General features: G+C 39.0%; 1 protein-coding gene across 3 annotated transcripts in view; it reads right to left on the bottom strand.

Moving 5' to 3' along the window:
- Positions 1-17603, bottom strand: part of grin2da (glutamate receptor, ionotropic, N-methyl D-aspartate 2D, a) — a 416525-nt gene that overhangs the window by 45665 nt on the left and 353257 nt on the right. For all 3 annotated transcript variants that reach the window (XM_062056652.1, XM_062056653.1, XM_062056654.1), the window contains 4 exons: positions 7134-7259; positions 6849-6961; positions 2011-2127; positions 1759-1919 (listed from right to left, as the gene is read on the bottom strand). In XM_062056652.1, coding sequence (XP_061912636.1) covers positions 1759-1919; positions 2011-2127; positions 6849-6961; positions 7134-7259 — 517 coding nt within the window. The remainder of the gene's footprint in view (positions 1-1758; positions 1920-2010; positions 2128-6848; positions 6962-7133; positions 7260-17603) is intronic.

Here is a 17603-nt window from a genome sequence, read left to right as displayed (position 1 = left end):
TTTTATAGTCTTTGGTATGACTCGGCCGGGGTTTGAACTCACGACCTACCGATCTCAGGGCAGACACTCTAACCACTAGTCCACTGAGCAGGTAAATAAGCTCTGCTTCCTCCTACCCATTTTCGGATGTGCTGGAATGAAACAACTGGAAATATGTGATGCATTACATCAGGTGTGGGCAATTAATTTTTACCGAGGGCCGCATGAGCAACCCGAGCACTGCTGGAGGGCCACATCGACAATATTTCAATTAAATTTTGCTCAATATTATTTTTGATATATACCGTAAGATATATTATAATAATAATAATAATAATAATAATAATAATAATAATTAATAATAATAATAATACTTTAATTTAACCTAACTTAACTTTATACCAAAAGCACTGCTTTGGAAATAATTTGTACCCCTTTCAGAGATCACATTTAGTTCCCCTTAAACATCCTCATGTTGCACAATGAAATGTAAGCATAGGATGAAGTGTGCATTCCGGTAACTTTCTCTAGTAACAGCATTCCATGATGAATATAAATAAATTAACATTAATGATAAATGACAGTAAAATAAGCACACGTATGACTGAGGAGTCATAGTGTAACTTTGTGTGGTGTTTGAGTTGTCCGACTTTTTGTGTGGCCATAAATGCACCAGTGGTTTAGTGGTATGCGTGTTGGTGACAGATGACAAGTTGGTTTTGGCCTGGTTTGTACGGCAGAAAATGACTAGTTTTTCGAGATAGGAGTGTTTTACTCATATTTTTGGTGTGGTTATGGCCGAATATAAACAGTTTTGCTCAATAAAGTGATCGATATAATTCCTGGCCTCGAAGCATCTCGATAGACGTTACAATAATTGAACGGTGTTGACGAACACCGTTAGGGTCGCTTGTTGTCACTGTCAGTCAAAGTTGCATTGCAAAATTACACAGAATAAATGTGTTTATTTTGTTTAGAATTCAGATGGGATTTGATTTGGTGCGCGGCATATATTTGCTGTGCGCAGAGGACGCTTGAGCAGTGCGCAATTGCGCAGGCGCGCACCTTAGAGGGAACGTTGCTTGGCAGTCCATGTCTTGTTGGAAACACGCCATTCGTCATCAACTTTTCTCTTTTTAGCGTCTCGGGTGTAAACCGTGCTTCACTTGTCGCTGTGCACCTTCACTCATAGGTTACACACGGACATACGCCCATAAATAACACTTTTCAAAATAAAAGCAGCACAGTTGTATTGCGCGCACGACATAGATGTTTTTTGAACTTTATTTTGTAATTTGTGATTGCAGCTGTTCACATTCACTCACAATCATGCACGTGCATACGTCCACACGGAAGTAATACAAATAACGCTTTTCAAAACAAAAGCAGCATCATTGTATTGCACACTCGACATAGATACATTTTTAAATTTATTTTGTAATTTATGATTGGCCTCACGCGGGCCGGACAGGGACGCAAAAAGGGCCGGATGTGGCCCGCGGGCCGCAGAATGCCCAGGTCTGCATTACATGGTATTTATATTGTATGCACGTTTGAAATAAACTAAAACTGCAACTGAAAGTGAAGGTGCAGCAAATCAAGGGGTCCAACAGGAAGTAGAACCAGAATAAGAGCAACAGGACAGAAAATGAAACAGAACCCAGGACAATGACAAAGTACAAACTGTCATGTGGGATCATGAATAATCAGACTGCCTTGAAATAAGTCAGCATAATTGCAGCAAAAGTGAACATGTCGTAGCTCGAATGATCACATTACCCTGTTTTGAGATTATCAATGGCCTCCTCCACCCCCTTCTGGTTGTTTCGGATCATGTACTGATGCATGTTGGGATAGTTGGAACGGATATTCTCCTCTGTGCTGCCGTTGGGCACGGTGCCAAAGCGAAGAGGGGGGTACTGCTCAGTGGGCTGCTGGAACTGGAAAGCAATCATGGTCATGGTTAGAAAGGGACCAAAACACTGATGCTAACAAGGCTAAATTTATCCCGGAGTCCTTCCGGGACATTACCTTCTTGTCCGAGAGTCCTGACACAGTGTCGATGTACTCCTCCTGGATCATGAAGGCGGCAAGGTTTGCGGTGTAGGACGCCAGGAAAATGACAGCGAAGAAGGCCCACACCAGCACCTGCAGCCGGCAGCAAGAGCGGGTCAAACCAGCTAAAGATTTGACCTTGTCATTTTGGAAGCGCTTCTGCTCTGCTTCTGCCTGTGACATCATCGAAGGACACAGTGGAAGTCTGGACGATCTAGATCTAAAGGAGCTATAGGTCAGAGAGAGTCTTCTGAAAAGTAGATGCATTCCTGGAAGAAGGAGAGCGTGAGGACCAGCAGCAAGCAGCCGATAATGCTGATGTAGACGCACGCCACGCAGAGTATGGTAACAAAGAGCATGCTCATTATGTGTGGGCACACTCCATTGCCTCGAGGCACACAGGTGTCCACCGTGTATAGCAGGGGTGGAGGGGGGCATCGTGCACAATGACATAGAGCAGTGTCACATAGCGCACAGGCATTTTACACAGAGAGAGTGACATCACACAGAAAGGTGTCAAACAGAGTGTCTCAGCTGATGTAGAGCATTGTCACATAGAGCTGCATCACATGGCGTGAACACAGACAAAGCAACGACACATAACATGTAACTTTTCATAGTCTCTTTCAAAACAATAAACTTTAAAAAAATATTTGTATAACCTATCCAGTCCAACTTTATCTGTAGAGCACTTTAAATATAACCGGTGGACCAAAGTGCTATACAGAAAAATAATAATAAGAGGCATGGAAACTAACAACGCAGAAACTTACGACAATACATATTGAAAAACCCCCCACCTAAATTGGAATTTAATTATGAAACCAAATCTGTACCTAAGTTACGATCAGAGCGAAAAGAGATACGTCCTGCACCGCAATCTAGTCCTTCACTCTCACGTTACTCATCTACAAATCTTTCATCCTCGCTCAAATTAATGGGGTAATCGTCGCTTTCTCGGTCCAAATCTCTCTCGCTGCATTGTAAACAATGGGAAAATGTGAGCAGCCCTTCCTCCTGTGACGTCACGCTACTTCCGGTATCGGCAAGGCTTTTTTTAATCAGCGACCAAAAGTTGCGAACTTTATCGTCGTTGTTCTCTACTAAATCCTTTCAGCAAAAATATGGCAATATCGCGAAATGATCAAGTATGACACATAGAATGGATCTGCTATCCCCGTTTAAATAAAAAAAATTCATTTCAGTAGGCCTTTAATGTGAATGTATATTGTATATACATTTTTATGTACACGTGTTTGCATTTGTTCATTGCTTTAACAATAGTTTTCCATATTTGTTTTTTTTCCCACATATTTTTCTGATACACATACCTGTACTTACTCAACAAGACACTGTCATGACTTTATCTACCCCTATATAGAACGTCAACTAAGAAATAAACGCTAAAATACAGAGGACACTCCCTTTGGAATAAACTGCCACCAGCTCCTCAATCTACATTTTACTGTTTTAAAAATAATTGAAGGCCACTTAGGTCTGAAGGGATGTTTGCTGTTTATGATATGTATTGCATGCATACTTGCCAACCTTGAGACCTCCGAATTTGAATGTTTCTTATATATATAAAAATAATCCGTTCATGAATGAGTATATCCGTTCGGTCACCGTGTTCAATGGAGAAGTCTGATCTACAAAATTTGCAGGCAGCATACCCCTTCCCCTTCGAGCTGTCCTGGATACACTGAAATTATTTTTTCCAATCATTTTGGAACTTGCAAGCATACTCCTTCTTCTTACTCGTCGTCACCATGTCTCTTCTTCGTTCTTCTGCTTCGTCTCTGTTATGTTTTTGGACATTACTACTTGCCGTAGTTTTGAAGCAATGCATAATGGGAATCCGGATGTTGTGTGTCAGTGTATTAACGTGCCGGCTGGAATAAACACACGCTGAGAAATAGCTCTGTGCCTGCCTACTTTATGGGTTATAGATAAACCTATGGATAACGGAGACATATATATTAGACTACTTTTCAGGTGAGAGAGGACGCTAAAGGCAGTGCCTTTAAGGCACGCCCCCAATATTGTTGTCCGGGTGGAAATCGGGAGAAATTCGGGAGAATGGTTGCCCCGGGAGATTTTTGGGAGGGGCACTGAAATTCGGGAGTCTCCCGGGAAAATCGGGAGGGTTGGCAAGTATGATTGCATGTGACTTACCTATTTTTTTATTTGTTTTGCTGCGTGTAAATTGTGACGTTTTGGGGGAGATGTCTCTACAAGACCTTAGGGTCTTCTTAACCTGTCCCACACACATTTTTGCGCTACTTGATGTATTGTTCTCTCTCTCTCTCTCTCTCTTTCTCGCTGTCTCTCTCACTCTCTATGTGCAAATAAATACAAAATAAGAATAAAAACATGGACAGAAAGAATAACCAAAATAAACCACATATTCAATCAATCCACCAAATGAAGCAAACACGCTGATGCACGTTTGGCTAAAAGGATTTTTAAAAGAAAACCGCATTTTAAAAATGTTGTCTATCATTCACAATCCTTATGTAAGACAAGAACTTTTCTTTCTTTTTAATGCATTCTAACTAGTAAATAAACATTAGCAACAGTCTGCTAACAATAGAGTCAATAGCTATGTGCACATAGGCACAATTAATGGGATTAAAAGCCTAACCGGAATAAAAATGCTTCATGTAAACACACCATTCAGAATATTCTGACCCAATCACACACGTTCGGATCCAAATTTCCTTCTGATTGAGACGGGTGGTTTATGCCAATAGTCATTCAGATTGGAGTACGTGTAAGTATTTCTTCCGAAGTTTGTGTCAAAATTTCCCTTACTTGATTCCGTGGCTCGGGGTCTTTCTGTGTAGAGTTTGCATGTTCTCCCGTGGCTGCCTGGGTTCTCTCTGGGTACTCCGGTTTCCTCCAACCAAAGACATGCGCCTGGGGATAGGCTGATTGGCAACACTAAAATTGACCCTGATTTGTTTTACGATGAATTCCTGGCAACCACGGCTGCCAGTATTTAACGTCAATTCTATAGTTTTTTTGTAAACAGGTTATCAATATATTATTTTTTTCATAGTCATTTACCGTAAGCAGAAACTGTTATCAAGTGTAAAATTAACGGATTCAACATCAACAAACCGTAATGTCCTATACATCGTGACTGTATTTCTTACGGTGAATTCCTGGCAACCACAGCTGACTGTATTTTACCGTAAATTTGACAGATTTTTTTTACAGTGCTTGTATCATGATCAATATTATAGTGACTCACTTGATGGTTGTCTGTTAGGTCCAGCTGGCCGGGGACACTTTTTCCTGTTACGTTTGGGTAAGCACTCCATTTATGTCAGCATATCTTGGCTCCAAGTTCCACATTTATACCGGCAAGTCACGCCGACCTTACTCTCGCAGCTTCCGTCTGCTCCAGTGTTTCACTCTCTGTTCATGCTCGCTTCTATAACCAGCAGTTCATCCTCCGTATATTCAGCTTCAAAAAGATAAAGTTGTAAATCCTAATTTGTCCAAAAAATAGTCGTCTTCTTTGTTTGTTACCAAGTCTGCCATGATTAGAACACACTTGCATTTTTTTCTGGAAGTAGGAACACACATTTGTTGCTGGATGTCGGAAGTGCGTTGCTATGGGAATGGAAATAAATGCGCTGAAGAAAGAAGTTCTGGTAATGCTTAAAAGGATCATGACTGTAAATAAGACATATTGTTATGAACGTGTCTGTTACTACATTATATATATATACTAGCAGTGTGCATATAAAACGTTGATGGAGGTTTTTAAAGATGTTTTAGAGGGCTTTGAGGGCTACAATGGTGACTCCCATCAGCCGCATCTTTCAAACGTTTTTAAATCCTAAAAAAAAAAGACATGTGTTCTTGTCTCTCAAAATGATTACGAACGATAAACAAAATCCCCCCAAAATTTGAGGCAACAGTACATCAAAAGTGAAGTACATCAAAAAGTTATTCTTCCAAAAGTTGGTCAACTTGATTGTCGTGATGAAGATAGCGCCAAAATGAGCCGCTGGAAGTCCCGCTTAGTAAATATCTTAATCAATCGCCACAACATTATAATAGAAAATAAGACAAATACTGCACTGTAATCTATTAATGGTTGATTTACATAGGCTAGTAAGGTAAAGTTGTGTACCTGACAAGTTTCGGCTACCTTGCTTCTGCAGCCTTCATCATATAAATCAACCATTTATAAATACACATCAGTAGGCTAAATGAACCTCTTCAACATACTGCACTGTAATACATATAAGACATTTAACATGTAATTAAGGCCAAAAATATGTATAACAAACTATAAAACATATTTTTTTAAATTAAATCTGCCATGTAGTAAAGCTGTAGACTAAATAGTGAAAAGAAAGTAAGGTTAGCATGTAGCAATTAGAAGTGAGAGGTCCAATCATCATCATAAAGACAAACAAGTACAAGTTTCAATTGTCTGCTCTGACCTGCTTTTTCTCATTCGACTCATTAAGCCGCTAATGAACCCTCGACCTGATTGGACTTTGGTAAAAAGCACTCAAGCAGATGAGTTCTTCTCCTCGTGGGCCGCGTCACTTTGTGCTAGCCGGGGGGGAAAAAAAAGTTTGCAAAAAATAGACATAATTGCGCTGCTGGCTAAAAAAACTAGAAACTCTTTTCATGTGAATGAGGCAGAACAGCAGCAGAAAATTCAGGTCAACGTGTACTTTACCAACGTTTGGATGTCCAAGCTAAAGCTGTCCAAGCTAAAGCTAGCTGCTAGTTTTTCAACGAGATCCAACATTCAGGGTAGACTTTCAAACAAAAATCATAATTACCATAATCTTGCTGGTGGTTCCTCTGGGGTTCTCCACAGGCACTGAGTTGTTGAACACCAACGCCCACAAAAGCCAGACAGACTTGCCGATGGTGAACTTGGATCCACCTGACTCTGACACAGACAAAACACACACACACACACACACACACACACACACACACACACACACACACACACACACACACACACACACACACACACACACACACACACACACACACGCAAGAATTTGAGCAGTACGTCTACAGACATCATAACGACTGACAGATATTTTTGTTCTTACTTTTGGCGCTTTGCAGGCTGCGGTTGTAACCGACCGGACTGAAGAACTCAAAAATGAAGACTGTGACAGCCACCACCGACAAACACATGACGAACATCATTACCCACACAGCGGGGCTGTATGGCTCTGTAACATACACACACACACACACGCACACAGACACAGAGTTAAAGTTACTTAAAAAATGTATTTAATTTTCTAGATGAAAGACTACTATGCATCTAATCCTGCATTATCCTGTGCCCCACTACATCCCCAGTGCTACTCTGCGTGTTAGCTGTGCCCCTTCATATGTTACCTGCGTCCCTCCACATGCTACCTATGCTGTCACATGCTATCGGTGTCACCCTACATGTTACCTGTGCCGCCCCCATATGTTAACTGTCACCCTAAATGTTATATGTGTGCCCCAACGTGCGACCTGTGTGTCACCAAATTTTACCTGTATCCTTCCTCATGCCACCTGTGTCCTCTCAACTGCTACCCGTGTCCCAAAACATGCCCCCTGTTCTAGTCTACATGCTACCTGTGTCACAATACAGGCTACCTGTGTCACCCTACATCAGACCTGGGCAAATTAAGGCCCGGGGGCCACATGTGGCCCGTTAAGCCGGACATTCCCAAATATTTTTTTTTAGATGTTTAAGATGGAAAGTGTAGCTGCCATTATGATGTGCAGTGATGTTTTCTAATGACCGTAAGTCTTCAACTATACTAAGTCTTTCAATGCTTGGAATCTGCGCTTTTGCATGATATTTTAGTGACTCGTGTTGTCCTGATACCAAGATTATTTCGCTACTTTTCGATACTTTTCTAAATAAAGGGGACCAGAAAAAATTGCATTATTGGCTTTATTTCAAGCAAAAATCTTAGGGTGTGGCGGACCGGTACTTTTCAGAGGCGGTATGGTACCGAATATGATTAATTAGTATCGCGGTACTATACTAATACCCGTATACCATAGAACCCTACTAGTTACTACTAGTAGTGTGGGTGGGGAGCGTTTCCACAGAGTGTTTCCAGAGCGGCCAGCCTGAAATGTGGGTGTCAGGGACAGATGCGGAAGGAGATTTTTTACAAGAATGTTCTAAAGCTTCGTGATGTATCAGATATATCAGATTGTAGATGTTTTTTGTTTTTTTACCCTTCACGTTCATATTTCGCTGTGTTTGTTGCATTTGGCTTGATTGTAAAATATGTGGATGGAGAGGGGGCGTGACGTTCATATGTTCTCAATATTCAGGGTTTTATCGTTCATAGAAAAATAAAACAATTCCATTCCGTTTTTAAGGCGGTCTGTCATAACATTTTTAGCATTCAATCAGACTTTATTGTGAGGTTTTGTATTAGTTTTTCTAAAAAAATAGATATACCGGCCCCCAGACACATTTTTTTCTCTAAATTTGGCCCCCGTGTCAAAATAATTGCCCAGGCCTGCCCTACATGCTACCTGTGTCCCTTTTCATGCTATCTGTGCCACCCTACATTCTACCTGTGTCACCCTATTTGCTACCTGTGCTGCCATACATGCTACCCGTGTAACCCTAAATGCTATTTATATTTGTGTGTCCAAAATGTGTACAAAATTTTGTGTTTTAAATGTGCCCCAGTAGGCTAATTGGGCCACCCTACATGCTACCTGGGGCGGTGGGGCTCGGTTGGTAGAGTGGCCGTGCCAGCAACTCGAGGGTTGCAGGTTCCTATCCCATCCCTATCACTGCCGTTGTGTCCTTGGGCAAAATACTTTACCCACCTGCTCCCAGTGCCACTCACACTGGTTTAACTGTAACTTAGATAATGGGTTTCACCACGTAAAGCGCTTTGAGTCACTAGAGAAAAGCGCTATATAAATATAATTCACTTCACTTCATTTAACTGTGCTGTCCCATTATACATGCTACCCATGTAACCCTAAATGTTATTCGTATTTGTGCCCCAATAGGTTAAGTGTGCCATCCTACATGTTACCTGTCACCCTCCACATTTTACCTGTCCCCATAAATGCTCTCTGTGTCACCCTACATTCTACCCGTGTCACTCTAAATTCTACCTGTGTCCCTTCAGATGCCACCTGTGCAGCCATACATGCTACCTGTGTGACCTTAAATTCATTCTATTTGTATTTATGTGCCCCAATAGGCTAACTGTGCCACCCCTGATGTTACCTGTTCCCCTCCACATGCTATCTGTCACCCTACATCAGGGGTGGCCAAACTGGGGTGGCCAAACTTTTTCCACCGAGGGCCACTCACTGAAAAATCAAAGCAAGCGGGGGCCATTTTGATATTTTTTATTTTAAAAACCAATACAATATATGTATAAAAAATATACATTTAGGCCTCCACTCAGGCTTGATACCGGGGACTCCAAAGGGTTTAGGTTAAAAAAAGAAAAAAAAGTCATTATTTAGTATTATTATTATTATTATTATTATTATTCAAAGTTTAAATATTTAGATCAATATTAGGTATATCTGTCAATATAACGTTTGGTTTTTTTTAGATTTAAGTTGTATGCCCTTTTTGTCAAAGAAAACCCAGTATTTTATGGAAAAAACAAAATATGAAATATTTTCCCCCCAATACATTTTTAAAGTGGAACATTTCAGATTATATAATAATTGGAGCTCATAACATAACAACATTGATTTTAATGTATTATTATTTTTTGAGCAATGACACTTAAAAAAAAAAAAAAAAAAGTCCCACTAAAATTATTGGGGATACAAAAGGGTCCTGCTCAGCAAAGTGTAAATCGTATTTTTTTTTTTAAACTGTTAACACAATAGTCTCGAGATCAACTTCAGATCTATCCGTCAATTATAACTTGTATTGTTGTTTATGATGTTCCTTGTTTGTTCATTTTAGGCCCTTTTTATATGGCAAACACAAAATATGCAAAATTTTCCCCAAAAAATATCTCAAAGTGGAATATTTAATGTGACCTAATTGGAGCCTTGAATAGGTCAATAATTCATAATAACATTGTTTTTGATCCATTATTATGTTTTAAAGAAAGAAACACTCAGCATGCCAACTTAGTGTTATTAGAGTCAACATAGCAACATTTTATTGTCACCTGTTTACTCTTTTATACTACTTTTTATGTTTTTTATTTTTTTTTATCGTATTTATGGAATGTGCCGTGGAGCCGTTAAAAAATTACCTGCAGGCCGCAAATGGCCCCCGGCCCGCACTTTGGACATCCCTGCTCTACATGCTACCTGTGTGCATGACATTACCGCCGTCTCCTGCACTTAAAGATAGAATACTGTTTTTTATGATAAACACATGAAAGAGCACTGTGCAAGTATGCACCATAAGGTAAAAAGTGCAGCAGTAGTTAAGATAATATTGTCTGTCGTACATGAGGAATATGAGAAGCTGAGAGCAGGAGGCTGAGAATTGAGAAGTTCCTTGGGTGATTTTCTAAACGAATGAGGGATTTGCCTCCTCTGCTGTAATCGGATCAAACAGAACCGCAGAGACAGAGCCAGCAGACGGGTCGACACCTCAATTTCGGTTGTACCTCCACCAAACCACGTGTGTTTGTACGGGTTTGCACCTGACTGTATATATATATTGTATATATTTACATCATTTTGAAAGGGCTGTCAGTTGATACACTCACATCTTTAGCACAATGGAAATAGAATAAATATATTCTCTGATGTGGCGTTGGATGCACAGGAGCAGATGGTGTTAAGGTAGCAGTTAATGAGGGACTTTAATGAGCCGCGGAAGACAACGTATGAAAAGTGAACTTGGTGCTGATCTTCGTGTTTACGATATACGTGTAAGACTGCATGCTTACATCAAAACCATCATAATGTTATGGTCCTCAATTACGAGCGGCAGTTCTTCAATCAAAAAGCTACAGCTGACGGTGTTAACATTGAACTCATCCCATCATGGATCATAATGCAAACATTTTAATATGGCACACACCGTAAACACTGACATTTTAAAGAGACGTAAAAGCCACGAATAAATATTCAAACATAAGCCATGCGGATCATCGACAGTCTGGATAGGTTTAATTCAAGGGATAAGAAGAAAGATGGTGGAAATCTTCACTTGTGTCCCTCAACATGCTACCTGTGTCATCCTGGATGCTACCTGTGTTCCTCTACATGCTACATCTGCCCTCAAGATGCTACCTCCCGTATTTTACGGACTATAAACTGCTACTTTTTTCCTAAGCTTTGAACCCTGTGGTTTATACAAAAGTGCAGCTAATCTATGATTATTTTTTTATTTTTTTTTAAACACTGCAACGGTTAAAGTTTAAAATGGATTCAGCAAACAAATCAAACATTTACTAAAATGATTAACTTTAAAAAACTGATAAAAATCCTGAACCTGATTAAAAATGAGAAAATCGTATTCATCTCATAAAAGATGAATAAAGACATAAATCACTTTTCTGTTTTGTTTCATCAGCCGTTTTACTGCTGCCTAACAGTTAAACAATTAATGTATCTAAATAAGATATGTAAAAAAACTAATATTTCTATGTAAATATCTCCCACAATGTACCGGTACTGTACATCTTTGGCTTATGTATGAAAACATATTATTTTCTTCTAAAATTTAGTGAGTACGGCTTATATATCGGTGTGGCTTAAGGTCTAGCAAATAAGGTATGTCTCTTAAGATGCTACCTGTGTCACTCTGCATGCTACCTGTCACACTACATGGAACCTGGGCACCCTACATGCTACCTTTGTCATCCTACGGGCTACCCGTGTCTCTCTACACCAGGGGTTGACAACCGTCCATCGAGATCGACCAGTCGATTTTTGGGGCCATCCCAGTTGATGGTGAACATTTTTGAAAAACATTTTTTTTAATTAATTAGACATCAGTGACACTCCCACCCAGAGTGATCAGCAAACCTGCAAACAGGCACAATTTTTTTACCCCTGAACACGTCCGCATGCCTCTGCCTTTCTCTCTTCAGCCTCACATCCGCCGCTTTCGCCCCGAGCGTGGCTACACCCTACATACGCGCAGCATGACGTGCACAAAAATCACCACACCGCAACAATGCATTAAGGCTGACTGTTGCAACACATCGGACATTTTCTCGCATCCAACATCAAACAACTCTTCCCTCAACCACGACCATCATCTCTCGCCTGCGACGGGAAGCTAATAAGCCAAATACTAGATTCCGCGAAGATTGCTCCAAAGTACAGATTTTGTGTTAATTTATTGTGCGTATAAAAGTAAACAGTAACATGCGCAAAGGCAGTAATAAATGATAAAACAATGTGGCAGCCAAAGAAGGACTACCCCGCTTATCCCCTGTTTTATCACACAGGCAAAACCTGCCAGGTGAACAACTGATTTGAATACTTCCAACACTGACGTAAGACAACCATGTGACTCAAGTCTCATATGTGACCATAGGATAAACAAATATACTACGGTATTAGGAATATAGCGGCCATAAACAGTTAGCGTCTACAGCTGGGGTGCCCATAGTGCAGCACAAGGGCCATCAGCCGTCTGTGGCTTGTTTGTTATTTGCCCTAAGCACATTACAAAACACAAACACGAGAAAAAAATTGGGAAGACAGAAAGAAGCACAATGTTGTTGAAATGTTGACAATAATAACAGCACAAAGCTTTTTCTTTAAAAAAATAATATATATATATATATATATATATATATATATATATATATATATATATATATATATATATATATATATATATATATATATATATATATATATATTATACACAGTATATATATATATATATATATATATATATATATATATATATATATATATATATACACTGTATATATATATATATATATATATATATATATATACTGTGTATATATATATATATATATATATATATATATATATATATATATATATATATATATATATATATATATATATATATATATATATATATATATATTTAAAATTAAATTAAAATTAAAATTAAAAATAAAAATAAAAATATATATACGGTATATATATATATATATATATATATATATATATATATATATATATATATATATAGTAGGGTTGCACTGTATACCGGTATTAGTATAGTACCGCGATACTAATTAATCATTTTCGGTACTATACCGCCTCTGAAAAGTAGCAGTCCACTAACGGATTGATACCCAAATTTGTGGTATCATCCAAAACTAATGTAAATATATAAATAAATATATATATATATATATATATATATTTGGGTTGTATGTTATACCGGTACTAGTATAGTGTTGCGGTACTAATGAATCAAAAACCGTACTATACTCTGTTTGAAAAGTACTGGTTCTGTCTATCTGTGTTGGCCCTGCGATGAGGTGGCGATGTCCAGGGTGTACCCCGCCTACCGCCCAAATGCAGCTGAGATAGGCTCCAGCACCCCCCACCACCCCGAAAGGGACAAGCGGTAGGAAATGGATGGATGGATGGGTTCCCAATTTTCTATTTTTTAACGGGCATGATGGCGCGCCGTCACGTCATGACATTGCTGGGTTTACGAGCAGAGGAGCATGTTCGGCAGCGCACAATCACAGAGTACTTACTTTTGTAGTATCCTCATGTCAACTATCTGTCAACTTGTTTATGTCACGGACACAGACACGTACGACGGAATATCATGTGTCTCATATGTGCTGGTATGACAATGAAGTTCCTTGAATCCAAAGTACCATTAGGTTTGCATTTGAAGTGTATGGCGCCTCTCTAAAACTAACAAAACAGTCAACACACATCCTTAGCTACACCATCTCATATTTCAGTTCCAAAATATTTAGGGCTTAAGATCCAAATACCTCGCGCTAAACAGCTTGTGCAATCTATAAAATAGTGTGTACTATTTGTGGGCATGTTGCGTGCGATTTACTGACACTGCGTGTGCAGTGGTGCAAACATCCTTATTTACATGAGGATTTTGGCTGTACTATACAGGGCATCATTTACTGCACATTCATGTTATCATGCTCCTACCTCCAAGAGGGCAACACGCCCCATTTTTTATGGGTAATTTAGAAGCTGTCCTGCAGTGCATCTGGGACAGAGGCTGCACTTACTCTTCTCAATAAGCCAAAAATGCATACGTCAAGACGTTTTTTCCATATATAAATATTTTAATAATATATATTATATGTGAAAAAAACAACAAAAGTCATTCCAAAACCAAAGGACATCAAAACAGGACATCTTGAATTGGTTTTAGTCACCCCCTTATTCTTCCAGCAGCTATAAAATTATCAAATGATTCAGCTACATCAGGGGTGTCCAAAGTACGGCCCGGGGGCCATTTGCGGCCCGGAGCTCGGTTTGTATTGGCCCGCGACACATTCTATAGACAAACTAAACAGGTCCCAAATTAGAACAAAAAACTATGAAAAATTAAACGGGACAAAATCCCCACAAAATGGGACCTGAAAACCAAAATGGGTCTTACTGTAACCTCAGCGTCTTACTGTATAAGGTCTTTGAGGATTTCCGTATGTCCTGTCATGATGAAAAAGTGTACAAAGTTCTTGTGAGACATGATATGTTTTTGAGTGTACTAAAGCTCTCAAAAGCATTTCAGTTGACGGTATAATAGCAATATTAGTAAATACAAGCTTACTTTCGAGCACAGCTAACATAAATACAAATAAAATAATTATTAAAATAATCATGAATTATTTTATTGCTTTGTTATCTGTAACACAAAGCTAAAATGTAGAAGTTTTTTTCAAATGTTAGCATATGTTAACCTACATTGTTTTGGTCTGAGTATTTTTCATATACAAAATGTATAAAAGTGGCCCTCGCGTCCTTCAATTTTTCTCTATGTGGCCCTCGCTGGAAAATGTTTGGACACCTCTGAGCTACATAGATGACTACCGGTAATATTTTACTTCTGACAGTCCAAAATGTTGACAAAGAGTTGTGGTCTGTCCATAGTGTGTTTGTGTAGCACAATCACTTATCCTGCAGCCGTGTGTGGAACTGTCAGTTTACACCTCCTTTCGACACATGCTAAATAAATCGCTAAATAGTTCTCGCAAAACCGTTATGAGTGTTGATAAATCACATTGCGTGTACTAAATAATTATATTTGCATCTTCTCCTCCCAGTATTGTGGACGTTTTGATGATCAGCATATATTCTGCATATTAATGAAGACAGAGATGCACAAATGATTGCACGCCTTATTCTGCTCACTTAAGGGTTGCAGTTCACTTTGCACACGTTTAGTAGATCAGCTTTGCATTTGCTTTCAGGTTTGCACATGTTTTAGTACACGCAAACCTTTAGAAAATAAGGCCTTTTTAGTCTTTACTTCTGCTCCATCCCCCAAGCCTCACATATAAATCAATTTGGTGGACAAATGGTGGTTTAGGCTAATGGTACACTAATGACATTAAGAGTTGTTTAAAATGCAGAACAAGCCAAAAGCACAGACATAGTCACACTTTTTCTCACCACAGGTACGTTTCACTGCAATCTGGTTGTCTGGGTACATGGCGGCAAAAAGACGATTCGTGTCCTCGGATGGCATGAATACAAATTATGAATGCCCACAGGATTTATGGAGGTATTGAGGATTTAATTGTTTGCAGAAAAAAAAAATGTCTGCTTTGTTGCTGTGGAAACCGTGATAGTTTTGCTGACTGTCCTCACAACATCATAAACTAACCTAAGAGTATTGCGCTGCAAGTAACTGTGGCTACAGTTTCGGGCTTTCACCCCTTCAAGTGGCTAGCAAGCGCAACCTCGCCCATATTCGAAGTTTTTACAGCAGTTTGCTTTTCGCACGTCTTGAGTCAGTGTTTTATGCCAGCCACAAATTGTATTTATTCTCAAAAATCCATGTATTTTTCAAGCTGCATTTTTTTTAGCATTGTTACTTCGATAGCAGAAGTAGTAACAAGCAAGTGGGCGTGTCTGCAGCCTATAGGCACTTGCATGCCGCATGCCCACACAGACTAGACTGAATACATTTTTTACACCACCAAAATATCATGACAGTCCGTAGCAATTTTGTTTAAATTCATAGCAGTTTAGATATAGTTCCATGACTTTCCCAAAACTTCTGAAAAAATACTATAGTCCATAACTTTTCCAAAGCCTGGAAATTGCATTTTAATATTCCATGACTTTTACAGGTTTTTTCATGATCGTACAAGCTGTAATTACCATTAGGGCTGGGCGATATGGACGAAAAAATATATCTCGATATATTGTTACTTAAACTCGATATTCGATATATATATCTCGATATATTTTCTGGTGAAAGTATACATATAAAGATATTCATTTTTGAGCGAGATTCACTGAAATTGAAGTGAATGACAACTGTACTGTTAAAAGTCAGTGGCACTTTTATTAACCCACTTAGTCAAGGTAGGTATTAACAGCACAGAAAAGAAACTGTTTTAGTAGTACAGAATTACATAACATAAATAAATTGAAAAATATTCTTTCCACGTAAAATAAATAACATAGCTGTGCAAATAATACAAAATGTATCAAACTCAGATAACAAATTAATTTGCAGGAAGGCACTTTTTAATTCCCAGTCGACGATGTAATGGACTGTCACACACGTATGGTTCTGGTCAGCGCCAAGTAAGTGACTTTACTTAATTGTGCGGCTATGATCTTCCTCACTTCGGCATATACTTTTGACAGCATTTCTCGTGCTCGAGAACAGTTTTGATTTGGGCTTACATAGTAAACAACTCAAATGAATGTTTTATCCAGACGCATACATTTGTCCAAATTTGGCCAAATAGATGCATTGTGGGTTTCCTGGACGTCGTCTACATCACTAAAAGAAGCATCTAAAGAAGAGAATCCCTCTGCCATTTTCCACTAGTTTTTTAAATATAGAAATCGCCCGCTTGAATATTCCCTCTTTCTCTTCTACGACTCTCTCGTCGTCATTTAGGATGTTTGTTGTGATTTGCTTTCCTGGTTCGATGACCCGCCCTTTCTTGCCTCTGATTGGCCTGTCCCTAATGTTTTGCCCTACTCTTAACCAATCGTGACTCATCATAGTAAACAAACAACCAATCATGGATGTTCTTGGAAGGAGGAAGGGGAGGGGTTTAGTAGCCCATGAAGGGGGAGCGGGGGAGAATCAAGGAACACAACAAATAAGCGGTGTTTGGTCATTTTAACGTGAAATAAATTATATTGATATTATGATATTTTCTTAATTCATATCTCGTTTAAAAATATATCGATTCAGTATATCTTACATACTCGATATATCGCCCAGCCCTACTCAGCAAAAAATACTACCTGTGTCCCCCTCCATCACCTGTGTCCTCCCACATGTGACTCTTTTTGTCGGTCTTTAAAGGCCTACTGAAACCCACTACTACCGACCACGCAGTCTGATAGTTTATATATCAATGATTAAATCTTAACATTGCAACACATGCCAATACGGCCGGGTTAGATTAGTAAAGTGCAAT

The sequence above is a fragment of the Entelurus aequoreus genome, linkage group LG08 (genome assembly GCF_033978785.1).
Source record: "Entelurus aequoreus isolate RoL-2023_Sb linkage group LG08, RoL_Eaeq_v1.1, whole genome shotgun sequence".
NCBI classification, from domain to species: Eukaryota; Metazoa; Chordata; class Actinopteri; order Syngnathiformes; family Syngnathidae; genus Entelurus; species Entelurus aequoreus.
Note: the sequence above shows the minus strand (reverse complement) of the source record. Positions and strands in the feature narration are given on the sequence as shown.